The 16,185-nt window shown below is 45.6% G+C and overlaps 2 protein-coding genes across 3 annotated transcripts in view; one reads left to right on the top strand and one right to left on the bottom strand.

Moving 5' to 3' along the window:
• LOC149433837 (uncharacterized) overlaps positions 1–16,185 on the top strand; it is a 190,931-nt gene that overhangs the window by 77,678 nt on the left and 97,068 nt on the right. The window lies entirely within an intron of this gene.
• Positions 12,780–16,185, bottom strand: part of LOC149433838 (NACHT, LRR and PYD domains-containing protein 12-like) — a 43,346-nt gene continuing 39,940 nt past the window's right edge. The window contains exon 6 of the mRNA XM_089664377.1: positions 12,780–14,482. Within this exon, the coding sequence (XP_089520503.1) occupies positions 12,780–14,482 (1,703 nt within the window). The remainder of the gene's footprint in view (positions 14,483–16,185) is intronic.

The raw sequence follows: 16,185 nt of genomic DNA, 5'->3' as shown, positions 1-16,185 counted from the left end.
CAGAAGCAGGCTCACAGGGAACAAAGGGTTAAGTCCTCCAGGGGAGAGATCCAGAAGCAGGCTCACAGGGAACAAAGGGTTAAGTCCTCCAGGGGAGAGATCCAGCAGCAGGCTCACAGGGGTGGGGGGGGGGCAGCAGAAGGTTCATCCACAGTGAGGAGATCCAGGCAGCAGAGAGTTAACCCCACACAGGGGAGGAATCCAGCAGCAGACTGGCAGGCAGGTGAGCCATTGAGAAGAGAGGAGGGCAGGGAGACGGAAACACAGAGGAGGCTGTCACTGAGCACACGGCAGGCAGGAGAACACACGGGACCGGTGCCCTGCTCTGTCTTAAGTACAGAGCCGGGGCCGTTGCCGGGCTAACCCAAAACTTTGCATCGGGTTACCAAGGCAACGGGCCCCGCCCCCGAGTCTCCGGAACCACACAGGGAACGCGGCCTTTGTCCCTGTCGGGCATGGAGCGCAGGAAGACATCTACGAGGGGACAGGGAGGGCTGAGGTGACAGGAGGGAGCCTGCCTGTGGATTCCCACAGTAGGGGGGCCAACTTTATGGCACCCAGCCATGGAAACAGGATGCTCCCTCGGCAGGGGGCCAGATTGCCGGCAACGGGGGTGAGGGGTTGCAGGGGGCTGCCTGTGTTAGGGACAAGGAGGACTAGAAGTCCCAGCATGGACGGGATAGAAGACTGAGGGTTGGGGATGGCAGGCAGCAAACCTGGAGGATGGGGGGGGGGGAAGACCAGCTCCATAACAACCAGTAATGGGGGATCCCCTGACATTGAATAGGGGACGGTTGTGTTAGGTGATAGGAAGCTCATATGAGGCTCTAATTGCCAGTGGCAGGAGCGCAAACATTAGTCCCTGGCCAGCGCCTGGGTGACATTGCACGGACTGCAGAGACCCAAGAGCAGAACACTACTCTCATCATTCAGAGCAGTTCTTGCCGGTGACACAGGCAGCACCTTGGACAGAGTTGGGGTGATATAGGAGGTGGAGGAGGCCATTATCTTTGGAAGTGGAGCAGCTTGTTCCTGTCCATCATTCGGTGAGCAGTACTGAGTAGGTTCGTGCAAATGCAACATACAAATAATGACAGGGGTATAATGGGGGGTGGGGGCAGGGACCCCACCCAACCCAACCCCATCACCTTTCATAGAGGGATCCAATTCTCCATCCACAGATCCACAGCTATGCCATCCTGGACATCCCAGTACACTGCACAGCACACCTCCACTACAAGGCAGGTCTCCTCTTCCAAGCCCGGATCCATGCAGGATGAGAAGGCACTCACTTCTGCTCTCCAGTGCAGGCACCCAGAAGAAGGTGCACAATACACACATACATGATACACACACACGATATACACAACCACTGCTGATACCACCAGTGAGGTAGCAGATATGCCTCCCACTATGTCTGCTGAGGTGGATGGCTCTGGTTACAGGTTCCTTTCCTTGAACTCTCTGAGCTGCCATCAGGGTGGACTGGTTGAAACACCTGGGCCATTACTGTATCAGACAGGTGTACATTCTCTCATTCTAGTAGAGGATGAATTCCTTTTTTCCATTCTGTCAGTATCGAAACATTTGGAACATCTGCAATACTTCTGATGTTGAAGATTCTCACTCCCTGATCAGGGATGCAGGCTGTCAGCGTCTGCTCGACCCGCTCTTCAGTCCAGTCATCTCCAGGGAGGCTCAGCACCACACACTATTCTGGCATTCTGCTCCTGGCACCAGGCAGTGATCTTCATGGGTTCCATCCTTTCTTCCTGGGGTTCACAGACTCTCTGGACAGGGAAATCCCAGACAAGCCCCCACATGTAGCACTACCCCCTTAGGAGTTGCTGAATTGTTTTCTGGTTCCCTGTGGATGTGGACCCCACTCTGAAAGCCCAACATCCGCTGACATCACAGTACACTCTTAACTGAAATAAATTACCACCAGAAAGTGAATTCTCACACCGATTGAAGTAAACTAGTAAGAGGTTTCTAGCAAATTTCAATATGGCTTGGTTACACAGCATAAACAGAATTAGAATGTGTAAAATCAATTGTTACTTGTGTTGATTTGAACTTAAGGAAAACTAACCCACTAGTCTTCATAAACAAACCCAATACCCTCAACCTGAGGTGGTCTTACATTCACCAGTGAGCAGCTAGGACTATCAAACAGGTAGAGTAGCTCACTTTGGGCCCTCAGGACCTGATGGCAAGGAGATAGACTAAAATAAGGAAAAGAGCGCTTTACCCCAAAACAACCAATATTCTTTAAAGGCAATGAAGAGTCTTCTACTCACGTGGTGGGGCCCAGTTGGTGCGAAGTGAAAAGAAGTGGGGACTGTAACTTTCTAAGGAACAGTGCAATAAAGAGAGGGAAGAATAACACTCCCCCTGCAAGCAGAAATTTAAAAAATGTAATGTTCTTTTAGGGCACTAGTCACTTCCAAGTCTAAAGCAACAAGGGGCCAATCTGGTAAACGCGATTGTTGGCACAGGGCAACTCTTCTTTGGGCTACAAGACTTTTTGAGCAATAGGGAAAAAGCCTCCTTAGCAGAGTGAATTGATGATGATGGTGACACAGTGGTGGTTTGGCCTGTAAATCAACTGTCCTGCTATGAGTTCTGATGGTAAGGCTGTGCTAAGTGTAATTAGATGATAGTGGTTAAAGGAACTAGGCCACAACTTTTAATAACTATGTGCAATGTCTGCAACTGTGTGAAGGAAAATAGCAAAGGTGGAGCAGGTGTCAGTGTTCCCTGTCCTTGATAATGATGGGACGGCTTCTGGTGAATTTTGGCGGTTTTTCTCTCTCCTTCGATAAGACCTCTACACAATCTCCGGTCCTGCCTGCAGCATTCCGTCTGGTCACCTGCTAGCAGATTAGCTTTCTCCATGATGCAGCAATGTCAATGAGCAGGAGATTCTCCTTGTCTCCTCTCTTTCTCCGGCCTGGTCCGGTCCTCCCACAGTCAATGCACTCCTCTCTCCAGATCTCTCCCCTCTCACTTTCTGTTTCATCTTGCGGGCTTTCATATATATACTCCCTCGCCCACACGCAAGATCCTCTGGGAAATGTAGTTCTTTACTACACTGTTCCTTAGCAAGGTTTTGCTGTTCAGCATACAAGATCCATGGGGCTGCTCTACAGAGTGTGAATGCCACTGTTCTGCAGGACACTGCCAGAATGTGTTTGAACATCCTGCATCCACTTGTAGCAGGGTGTTACAAAAAAAAACAAACACATCGATGAGTTCTTGCGGGAAAAAAAAACATTTTAAGCAACAGACAGCATGGATTCATGAAAGACAGAAGTTGTGAGACAAATCTGATTTGGAGGAAGTGAGCAAAACCTTAGACCAGGGAGTGGCTGTGGATGTGGTATACTTGGAAAAAGGATTGGCTTGGATCCCTCACGAGTACAAGCCAGCCACTCCTCAGATCCACCCATTGCCTCTAGGCCTTCCGCCAAAGCTCTAGAGCAGGGGGAAATTCCAGAGGGGCTGGCCTGTAGAGCCTCTCCGCTCCTGACCACTATTTGACTTCCTGATTATTGCTCCTAGGCTGCTACTCAGCCCTCCTCTCTATCAATCAAGACTTTAGCTATCTAGGACAGTACTACACTAGTATATGTATAAATGTGATTTAGGGATCTCAGATTTTAAGCTCCATGATCCGAAGTACTCGCTATTGGGGAAGGATGACGATGAGGATGGGAAAACCTGTTGTTGATGTACGGTCTCAGAAGAGAAACATGGAAAACATTAGGGATTCTCAGATGTGAAGGGAGGCGAAGTTTGAAAGCAACAGTATTGACCTGGCGGAGGATGGTAAATGGACCAATAAAACAAGGAGCAAATTTCATAGAGGGTACTCATAGATGGATATTCTTGGTAGAGAGCCAAACCTTGTCACCAAGGAAACATTTGGGACTCACCCAGTGATGACAATCTGCAGCTACTTTGTACTTGGGAGCTGACAGATGTAAGTTCTTGGAAACATTTGCCTCAAAAGGAGTACGAATAGGAGAACATACGACAGGAAACTGGGCTGGAGCAGACACCAATAACCAGGAGGAAGGGTCTGGTGAGGAGGCTGCCAGGGAGGACACAGGAGTAGTCATGAAGGCTTTGATTTGTACAGTAGGCAAGACAGGCTGTGCAGAACAGGAACCTGGGGTAATACAAGGGACAGAGGGCACCATAGGGTGTATGGGAGCTGTACAGGGGACAGAAAACACAGTAGAGTGTAGGGGGGCAGGACAGGGGACAGAAGGCACTGTAGGGTGTAGGAGACAGGACAGGGGACAGATGGTACAGTAGCTTCTAATGTGGAAACCATGGCTGGGTCCAAAGCAGCTGAAGGGAGTTTTGGGGTCTTAGCAGGCAGGGCACACGGAATCTGGGAACTCATATGGTACAGAGGTCACAGATGTTGGGACCTTCACCCATCCAGAAGGTAGTGACATAGGAGCTCTGAGCTGCACAGTATGTAAAGGGATCGATGGTTTGGGAAGCAAAGAGGGTAAGGAACTAGAGGTGGACAGCACCGGAAGGGGGCAATAGGAGTAGGCAGGGAAGCAGCTTTACTAAAAGAAACATCTTGTAAGGTCTGGCAATGTTGAGGGAGCATCGGAGAGGTGGTGGCCTCAGCCACGGGTACAGTGTGAGATGGGAGCACCTTAGGGAGACAAGTCCGATTGTATTTTGACCCCCAAGACAATACTTGGCCAGAGTTCCATTCAAGATTGGGTGAGTGTTTCTGCAACCATGGAAGTCCAAAAATGATGGAGCTAGAAGAGTTAGGGAGGATCAGGAGGGAGATTTCCTCATGATGAAGAGTGCCAACATGCATAGTTATAGTGGTGGAAAAAGCGTAGATGTCCTAAGGCCAAGGTAGAGCCATCAACTGTAGATACTGATTGGGGTGTCATCAAGGGGACAAGAAGAATGCCCAATTCAGTGGCCAAAGATTGCTCAATTAAGTTCCCGGCTGCCCCAGAGCCCACATAAGCAGAAACCTGGTACAAGTTCAGGGCCCACTGAATGGAGACAGGTATGATAAATCAAGGGAAGATGGTGGAATTCAGGTTCTGTTCTAGATCACCTTCCTCAGAGTGACCTAGACCCAAGTTTCCTGGGTGGACAGAACATGACTTAATTAGATGACCTTCAGCCCCACAGTAAAGGCATAGACCAATTCTTAGGTGACGCAATCGCTCTTGTGGAGTGAGGTGTGTTCGGCCTAACTGCATAGGCTCTTCAGATGCTGGTACGGTTGCAGAGGTAAGTTGATCAGGGGCTTTCTGGAAAACAGGAGCAAAAGAACCCACTGGGGGGTGACGTGGACGAGCCCTTTACAGAGCTTGCTCTTGGAAGCGGATATCGATTTGGATGCTAACAGCAATCAAGTCATCCAGGGCGATGGGTATGGTTCTTCCAGCTAGTTCGTCCATAATACAGTCTGCTAGACCCTGACATTGGATTGCAGAGAGAGCCTCATTATTCCATGCCAGTTCCGAAGCTAAGGTGCGAAACTGAACTTCATATTGTCCAACAGTCATGCTACCTTGACGAAGCCGAAGAAGAGCTCCTGCGGCAGACGAAGTCCTGCCGGGCACATCGAAGGTTTTACAGAAAGCTTGCAGAAAGGCTGGGAGGCTGTAAATAGTTGGATCTTGATGCTCCCACAGTGGCGAGGCCCAAGCCAGTGCTTCACCAGAAAAGAGGGAAATCATGTATGCCACCTTGGAACGGTCAGTAGAAAAATGGTGGCTTGCCAGCTCGAAATGAATTGAGCACTGATTGATGAAGCCCTGACAATCTTTGGGATCACCTGAGAAGCGAGGCGGAGGAGGCAACTGGAGTTTCGAAGGACTGTGTTCCACTGGAGGAACAGCGGGGGTTGGAACAGCAGGAACCGGAGCAGAAGCCAAAACAGAGGATAAGGAAGGGGACACAACCTGCAGCTGATCCACCTGAGAGGAAAGTTCCTGCAGACACTGCATAATACGTTTCTAATAGGCCTGCTGGACATCGACTCTCTGTGCCAAACACTGGAGTTGTTCCAGAAGAGGCTGCGGGGTCTCTGAGGAGCTGATGGCCTAAGCAAACTTTCAGCACCTGTGGTAGTGAGTTCTTATTGATCCTCAACTTGGTGTTCCCCAGGATGTGGAGTCTAAGCCCCAGCCTGCTTGTTCACCAGAGCCCCTGACAGTGGGGATGGACTTGCAGCAAGCTGGGACCAGGTCGCGGAAGCTGAGGTTGAGGAGACCGCTTGCGGGAGCAGAGTACAAAGGGAGGAGACAAACGGAATCTGACAGGCAAGCCGAGGTCAGGACAGGCAGAAAACAAAGCAAGGTCAGAGAACGAAGCCGGGGTCAATACACGAGTAGTCAAAGTAGTATTCAGACAGTAATAACACACAGGAGCTCCAACAACTAGGAAGTTTCTCAGGCAAAGTGGGCTAGACTGAACATGTCTTGAATAGACAAGCAAACTAGGAGGCAGGCCAGGAAGTGATGGAACAGAAGGAAATAAAACCAAAAGGATAGCAAACGATGCCCATAGGTGAGCACAGACAAACACACACCTCAACTCAGCCTAGCTTAGCTAGCAACTCCACAGGGTGTCTGGAGCAGTAAACCAATTTCCTCATTTGGGGAGGGAGTTGTAGGTGGAGACCTCAGGCTATGACCAAAAATATTCACATTTGATGTCGTGGTGTAGGCTACCTCCCTGGGAAGCAGCTTCCGGCTCAGGTAGAGGATGGGATGTTCCTCTCCTGCACCATCCACCTGGCTCAGGACTGCACCCAATCCATATGCAGAGGCATCCGTCTGCACTAGGAAACAGCAGGTGAAGCCTGGAGGAAAGGATAGGAGAATAAGGGAAGAATGGAAGAGATACACTTCGTGACTTATAATGTTAATGGATTAAATAGCCCTGGGAAGAGATTTAGGATATTTAAAGAGATTCAGCATAGATTGTCTTCAGTGTTTTTTTTTACAGGAGACACATTTGGTGCGAGAAACAAATGTGAAATTAAATTCTAGATATTATCCATTGTGGTTCTATGCAGATTCCCCAATTAGAAGAGCTAAGGGAGTGGCAATAGGTTTTGCAAAAAAATATAAGGTTTACGTTAGAAGACAGATTGGTAGATCCTGTAGGGAGATTTGTTTCTGAAGGGAAAACTACAAGAAATAGATTGTACATTAGCAAATATTTATTGCCCGAATAAGAAACTGGAGAAATTCATAAAAAACACTCTGAAAAAATTAATGGATTTCAAAAAAGGGAGGTCTAATTGTGGCAGGAGATTTCAATCTCTGTATGGACCCTCAGATAGACATAACGTTTCCTGTGCAGAGAGAGGCAAGTAGGTCTTTGAGATCCTTGAAAAAAATGATATTCCAATGCCAACTTGTGGATATATGGAGAATTAAGCATGTGAAGGACAGAGATTATACATTTTACTCCCTTGCACATGAGATGTATTCAAGATTGGATTATATATTGCTGGAACATCGACTTATTGGGGTTTATTTACTAAAGCTGGAGAGTGCAAAATCAGACTCACTTCTGCATAGAAACCAATCAGCTTCCAGGTTTCATTGCCAAAGCTTCATTGAACAAGCTGAGGTTAGAAGCTGATTGGTTTCTATGCAGAAGGGAGTATGATTTTGCACTCTCCAGCTTTAGTAAATAAACCCCAATGAGTCTTTGGTCAAAGCAAAAATAGAAGTGATGTCAATATCGGACCATGCTGTCAAAATGCAATTATTATGGGGAAATATTATGATGAGCTGAAAGGGGAAAAAGTATGGAGGTTAAATGAGACACTCCTCCGGGATCAAGAGACGGATCAAAAAATTAAAAAAGAAATAGAGCAATTTTTTGTGGAAAATGAGTCTGGGGTAGTGTCTGTAGCAACGGTGTGGGAAGCTCATAAGGCCTATATTAGAGGAATCCTGATACCAATTGGAGCAAAGAAGAAGAGGGAAAGAGGAGAAAAAAATGAATGTACTTCTTGGGGAACTCTGTGAGCTTGAGCAGACACATAAATATAGAGTAACAAAAGAGATTATGCAGAGGGTAATAAATAAAAGAGAAGAATTAAATAATTTTCTGGAAGAAGATAAGAGAAGAGTGTTTAACAAAATGATAAGTGAGAGATATAGATGGGGAGACAGGCCAAGAAAGTATTCAATGAGGGCTTAGAGAAAAATAAATCCAGGAACTAGAGAAAATAAGAGATCCCAAAGGAGAATTATTGTACTCAACTAAAGATATAGCTAAAGTGTTTAAAGAATACTACAATAATTTCTATAATATTATTCCCCATAGTTCTATAAATAAAGATGGAGTAGGAAAAATAGAAAAAAAGACAGTCATACTTAAGAAAAGCGGGATTACCGAAAATAAGCGAGGAACAATTAAAATCCCTTGAATTAGCAATAACGCAGGAAGAAATACAACTAGCACTAAAAAGTACTGCAGCTGTCAGGAACTGCGGGTCTCGCCGCGGCGCACAGATCTGCGCATGCGCAGACTGCCCAGGCGCACCAATGTGCAGGCACTAGGACCTGGGCGTCCGCGGCGGCAGTTGTGGCCGCGCATGCGCACTCACGCGCCTGGCAACAATGACGGTGCAGGGAGCACTATTTAAACTGGCCAGGCGGTGATCAGGTTGCCGCAAGGTCTAGTTCCTGTGTTTCTGAAGTGCGTCCCTGTTGCCGATCCTGCTTGTCTTGAATTGTGTTGACCTTCTCCTGCTCTAACCCCTGGCTCGTCTCTGACTATTCCTCTGCCTGTCGTTACTATTACTATTGGACCTCCCGTTGCTGAACCTTGCCTCGTGACCCGGTTGCTCTCTGTCTACTGCTGGGTACCTACCTGCCTCCACAGTTACCGACCTGGCTAGTTGGACCACGCTCACTCCTGACTGTCATCCATCCATCCCGCTCAGGACCTGGACCTGTCAGCCTCTTCACATCAGGCTCACACCTGGCACATACCCTCAGCGGGACCCCTCTACCACAGTTGGGTGCACTCAGGGGTCGCGACATAGATCAAGTAGGCTTTGTCCCAGGGAGAGAAGGTAGAGACAATGGATTGAGATCTCTGTTTCTCATACAAAAAAAGTAGGAAAGAGAAAACCCTGCGGTGGTACTCTCGATTGATACTGAAAAGGCTTTTGATAGAGTAGACTGGGGATATATGATGGATATATTGGAAGTATTGGGGATAGGACATAGAATGAGAGAATGGATAAGGAAATTATATAGCCTCTGCAGCAATCATGGTTAATGGGGAATTATCAGAGTATTTTGGGATGCTAAATGGAACAAGACAGAGATGCCCTCTGTCTCCACTTCTATATGTTTTGTCATTGGAATCTCTATTGGCTACAATAAGGAATAATATAGATATAAAGGGAATATGGATAGGAGACACAGAACATAAGGTGGCAGCTTATGCAGATGATATGCTGTTTTATGTGGGAAAGCCAAGGATAACATTGCCAAATTTAATAAAATCATTGAAAGAATATGGGGAGATGTCAAATTTAAAAATTAACCCAATTAAAACAGAGATCTTAAATATAAAGCTTCCAAATAGAGAGAAAAATAGGTTACAGGAGTAATTTCCCTTTGTTTGGAGAGAAAAAGAATTAAAATATCTAGAGACCAAAGATGAACTAAGGAAATTAGGTGGGGGAAATATATCATGGATCGGTTGTGTAAACTTGATAAAAATGGTGATTGTTCCAAACATTCTATATAAATTCCAAATGATAACAATTAAATTACCAGAAGCATACTTCAGAACAATTAAAAAAATGTTAAATAAATTTATTTGGAGCAATGAAATTTTAAGTAGAAATAAAGAGAAAAGGCGAACTAGGAGTACCAGACTTGGAAAGATATTATAATTCAGTAATATTGGCAAGAATTTTTGATTGGACACATAATGCACATGGGAAAAGCTGGGTAAAAATTGAAAGACCAATAAGTTGTACTAATTTAAGCAGAATTGCATGGATACCTCCACAATATAGAGGATTAGCAGATAGCACAAGTTTGTTCACACCAGGGGCGGACTGACAACTCATGGGGCCCCAGGCAATAGGGAATCATGGGGCCCCTGTGTCCTTGCCAAACTCAAAAAAGCCTATGAAAAAGGTACCAGGGGCATCTCATGGGGCCCCCTACTGACCCCAGGCCCTCGGGCAGTGCCCAAGTTTCCAAATGGTCAGTCCGCCCCTGGTTCACACTTAATGTTTTAAGAGTTTGGGATGTTTTACACAAACAGATGGGATGGGAATTTAATTCACTTTTAATGCCTTTAGGATCCACAGTTTTTTTCCTCCAGGTAAAGAAAGTATCACTGGGAAGTGGATAAAGAAGGAAGATGTACAATTAAGAGACATAATGGTGGGAGAGAAAATGGGTTCACTTAAGGAATTGAAAAATAAGAGGGAAATATTTATGAGAATGGATGTGTAGCGTTATTTTCAATAGAAACACTTTATAGGGAAGTTGCCAAGGCCATTGAGAACAAGAGAGGATTGGAACCCTTTTGAGCACTTGTTAGATACACGGGGTGATGGGAAACATGGGATTTCTAAAATATATACGATTCTCACTGAAATAGATACGGATATAAGGCCATCATTTATAGAGAAATGGGAAAGGGACTTAGGAGTAACAATAGATGTGGAAAAGCAGAAGAAAATGTACAGTCTGATTCATGAATGTAAATATGAAGGAGGTGGAAATGAATTATAAATGTTTGGCAAGATGGTACATTACACCGAGTGTAGCACAAAGATTAAGTGGAGACAATTCACCCTTATGTTGGCATAGATGTGGGGGTACAGATACAATATATCACATATGGTGGGAATGTCCTAAAATCCAAGAGTATTGGGTTAAAATAGTATGTTTGATTAAGAAAATTACGGAGGTTAACCACTTGCCTACCAGGCACTTATACCCCCTTATTTACCAGGCCAATTTTTAGCTTTCAGCGCTGCCGCACTTTGACAATTGCGCGGTCATGCAACATTGTACCCATATGAAATTTTGATCATTTTTTTCTCACAAATAGAGCTTTCTTTTGGTGGTATTTAATCACCGCTGGGCGCTCTACTTTTTGCGCTATAAATAAAAAAAGTGCAAAAAATTTGAAAAAAAAAAAAAAGTTTCTTTGTTTCTATTATAAAATTTTTCAAACAGGTATTTTTTCTCCTTCACTGATGTGCGTTGATGAGGCAGCACTGATGGGCACTGATAGGCGGCACTGATAGGCAGTACTAATGAGGTGGCACGGATAGGCGGCACTAATAGACAGCACTAATGAGGTGTCACGGATAGGCGGCACTAATATGCAGCACTGATAGGCGGCACTGATAGGTGACACTGATGATGGGTACTGATAGACGGCACTGACTGGCATCACTGCTGGGCACTGACTGGCAGCACTGACTGGCACAACCGCTGGGCACTGACTGGTGGCACTGACTGGCAGCACTGCTGGGCTGCACTGGTGGGTGGGCACAAGTGGGTGGCACTGGTGGGCACAGGTGGGTGGCATTGCTGGGCACAGGTAGGTGGCACTTCTGGGCACAGGTAGGTGGCACTGCAGAGTGGCACAGGTGGGTGCACTGATGGGCACAGGTGGGTGATCTGGGCACAGGTGGGCGGAGCTAGTGGGCGCACTGCTGGGCACAGGTGGGCGGAACTTGCGGGTGGCACTGCTGGGCACCAATCATCAGGGCACTGATCATCAGTGCCCTGATGATCGGTGCCGATCCCCGCTCTGACAACTGCCGGTCCTCGGCAGTACTTTCCTCACGATCTGACAGCGTGAGGAAAGTGCAGCCGAGAACCGGCACTTGCATTTCCCTCTGATCAGCGTGTCATTGGACACCGCTGATCACGTGGTAAAAGGCCGCTGTGATTGGCCTTTTACCACATCACGTGATCAGCTGTGTCCGTAGGACACAGCGATCACGGAGATCGCCGGGTGCGCGCCCCCTGGGGCGCGCAGGAGAGCGCGTTCTGGGAGGACGTCATATGACGTCCACTCAGAACTGGCCGGCCGAAGTGTAGCCGTCATTCAGCTATCTGCGGTCGGCAGCTAGTTGATATCTCAAAAGACCCAGAGATTTGCCTTTTTCATGGTACCAAGCTTTCAGTTAAAAAATATATAAAAAAAACTGGTTTATTGTATTATTTGAATGCAGTGAAAGGATTGATACCCAAATTTTGGAAATTAACAGGAGGCACCAAAAATAAAAGATTGGGTAGATAGGGTGGATCAGATATATAGATTGGAGGAACTTTACCATATGAATGAAGATAAGATGGAGTTTCCATATAAAATGGAAAAAATGGGAGGAATTTAAAAAAATCAAACTCAATTCTAGAGATCATGGTTGATTAATATAGGAATCGATATGGCTTTATTTCTGGATTAGGATCTCCAGAAAAAGCAGAGCAGAGATAATGTAGGGTTGAAGGGGGGGGGAGGTATGTGGTTTATTGGTAGGGGGGCTTTGGGTGAGGGGAAAAGATATATAAAATATTAATGTTATTGTTTTGATATGGTGTTGGGTAAATGTGAGCGTATGTTTTGTTTATACAAACCAACCATTTAAAATAAACTGTTAATCTGAAAAAATAATAAAATATGTAAATTATAAAAAAAATCCAATATAATATAATTTCTCTGGAGAAATTTCAGAACATTTTATTATTCATAGTTAATATTTACCTCAGACTCTTGATGTTGTGTAGAGCCGGTACAAGTTTTCTCAATCCTTCACTCTGAATATTACATGAACGTAGATTTACTTCTATCTCTCTGCAGGTTTGAAGGATAAAAGACAGCACAGAGAAGTCGATAGGGCTGAGGGGGACATTGTACAAGTCAATGTTGTTTGATCCAATACATTGTGACACCAGAGCCTTATTCCTGCTCTCATGGAGATAGTAGAATACATTAAGAAGATCTCTGTTGCCTCTTATGGATGTGTCAGGTCTTTGTTCTAGTAGTTTCTTCTGGATCCAGGTGATGACGTGTCTGGCAGCCTGAGCAGACAATTCTCCCACATGAGACTTTAACATGGATCTAGTAGAAGAGTCTGAGAGACCGCAGAGGAAACGGAGGAATATTTCAGCACGGCCATCATTGTAAGATTCAGCCCCATCAAGTGTTTCCTGTAATCTGTCAGCATTATAGTCAATAAAATGGACTAAAGCAGCAAAAAACTCCTGAAGAGTGAGATGTAAGAAGGTGTAATCCACATCAGGAGGCTGACCAGATTCCATCAGGAAAGATGAAAAGAGATGTTTATCATTTCTCACACTGAATGACTCCAGATGACGCTCATCAAACACAATCATGTGATTCATGACTCCATGTTCTGCCATCCACCCCATAGATGTCAGCAGTTCTCGGGCAGTGTGAACACCATCTGTATTCTGGCTGTGATTGGCCAGAATGTTGGAGACAAAAGTCACAAAGAGTTGTGTCACTGTTTTGGGCAATGATGTCATCAGCTGATCAGTGATTAGTGGTTGGGCTCTGAAGCACATTGATAACACTGTACAGATGATCCAGCAGTATGCTGGGATATAACAGAAAGTGTACAGCGTGTCATTCTCCTGCACATAATGAAAAGCCTTCTCTGACCATTCCTCATTTCCAAAGAAATTATTGAAGAAAGTCCGTCTGTCTTCATGGAGAAATCCCATGATCTCCGCTATTCTCTGGAAAACATCGGTATTAACTGATGCCAGTCTGGTTGGGCGGCTGGTCATCAGTACAGAGCAACCCTTAAGAAGTTCCTGCCTCACCAAACTGACCACAATCTCACCAAAATTCGTCCTGTAAGCAAAGAGTCTACTTGATCTGAAATCTATTTGGTGAATACTTTCATCTAAGCCATCAAATATAAACAGAAGTCTCTCTGGATCCTGTAAAATATCTCCAATCTGACTCTTCAGATACGGATATTGATGAAGAATCATCTCCTCCAAGCTGACCTCTCCCAGTCTATTAAGGTCCTGGAATCTGAAGAAGAAGACAAAGGCAAATCTCTGGTAGTGTTTTCCGGTCACCCAGTCATAGACAAACTTCTGCATCAGTGTGGTCTTCCCTATTCCTGGCACTCCACTCACCATTACTGCACGTGGTACACATTGGGACTGGTGGTTCCATCGGAACAGCCTATTGGGGGAAATATGTTCCAGTCTAGTTTGTGTATCCTTCAAGCATTCCTCATGTTTTACCCCGGTCTGTATTATCTCATTTTGGAGACGCTGCCGGAACTGATCAGTGGAGACTAAAATCAGCTTCACATAACGCTCATTGATGAGGAATGTTTGTGGTTCCAGGGTAGTTCCTGGGGGTCTATGCTCCACTAGAGTCTCAGTCTTCATCAGATGTTGTTTGTGCTTTTTCTGAATATCTAGAAGGTGGTGAAATTTTCTTTTAATCAGATAAAATCAGAAGTTGAAATATAAAATTAATTTTAAAGTGTTATAAACCCAGGACTCTGCTTTCACTATATCCGCACTCCCCGGACCCCGCATTCACTATATCTGGTCTCCCCAGACCCTGCATTCACTATATCTGGTCTCCCCGGACCCTGCATTCACTATATCTGGTCTCCCCGGACCCTGCATTCACTATATCAGCTCTCCCTGGACACTGCATTCACTATATCCACTCTCCCTGGACACTGCATTCACTATATCCGCTTTCCCCCGGACCCCGCATTCACTATATCCGCTCTCCCCAGACCCCGCATTCACTATATCCGCTCTCCCCAGACCCCGCATTTACTATATCTGGTCTCCCACAGTACACAGAACATGGAAATGCAATTATTTTAGTAAATATAAACTGCTAAATACCTTTTTCTCATCAGCAGTTAGAGCAGTCTTTTGACTTCAGCAGAGCACTGGTTAAAGCTTGTAGGAGGAGTTTTTTTCTGCTCTAGGAGGATGTGAAACCCCTGACCTTCTGTCTGGACAGTGCTGATTGGGACTGTGCTGATCACATGCACCCTCCCAAGAAAAAAAAAACCTCTCTAGCAATACACATCAAACTGAGCATGTACAGGTGACTACGGATTCAAAGGAGTAACAGGCGCATGGAATAGGCAGTCCACTTAGTCTTTTAGTTGGGTATGAGATCCAAAAACTGACAGGAGGGTGGACAGTCTAAAATACAAGGAGAGAAACACTGTGTCTCTAAGTGTAGACTGTTTAGCAGTTTAATAATTAAAACCATACTTTCCAGTGACCTGCCAGGCTTTACTATCAGGCGCTCCTCCATCTCTCCAGCGCTTTCTGCTGTCCGGCCTGCATTCTCTCTCACTGTGGTTCCAGTGTCTGGCGAAGAGGCGCTGTGCACACTTAACCCTTATGAGCCCGTTTGTTGTTTCCAATATATGAGTTGTTAAACTTACTGTTTTAATCATTATACTGTTAAACAGTCTACACTTAGAGGCGCTGTGGCATGTAGGTGGAGGTCACGATTCCCTTTCAGCTTCACTGCCAGCAGCCTGCCAAACTACGGGATGAAAGCCATAGTCTGCATTCCAGGCTCAAATTACCTTGATTGTTGAGGATCAAAAGGATCCCATCCAATGTTCTAGCTATCATCCAATGCCATTAATTTGATTTGAAGAATTATGCCAATATGATAGCAAATAGGACACCTACATACCACACCTAACCCATACAGAACACATCGGGCTGGATTTAATAAAGGCAAATAGACTGAATAGAAATACTTTTTCCCAAACATTATTAAATGTGGAAAAGCTATGATGATTTCTATCATCCAGTCATGTGCAAACAAAAATGCTTTTTTATTTTCCTTGCACATGATTAGGTATTCATTAGATATTGAAGTGCAGCATCCTCCTAGTTTAGCTAGGGGAAGCTAGAGTCCCAATTGTCAGTCAGGAAAGCTGAGTAGCAGCCTGGGTGTAATAGCCAAAACGTTAAATTGTGGACAGGAGCTGAGAGGCTTTGCAGGCCTGCCCCTCTTTTATTTCCCCCTGCTCTATGGCTCTGGAGCAAGGCCCTAGAGGCAGTGGGTGGATCTGAGGGGGTTGCAGTTCCTAGCCAATCCCCAACAAGAGGTTGGTAAGGGGCCAGG

The sequence above is a fragment of the Staurois parvus genome, unplaced genomic scaffold, assembly GCF_062004578.1.
Source record: "Staurois parvus isolate SC_StPar_1 unplaced genomic scaffold, SC_StPar_1.0 ptg001903l, whole genome shotgun sequence".
NCBI lineage: Eukaryota > Metazoa > Chordata > Amphibia > Anura > Ranidae > Staurois > Staurois parvus.
This window is presented reverse-complemented; position numbering and strand designations above follow the sequence as displayed.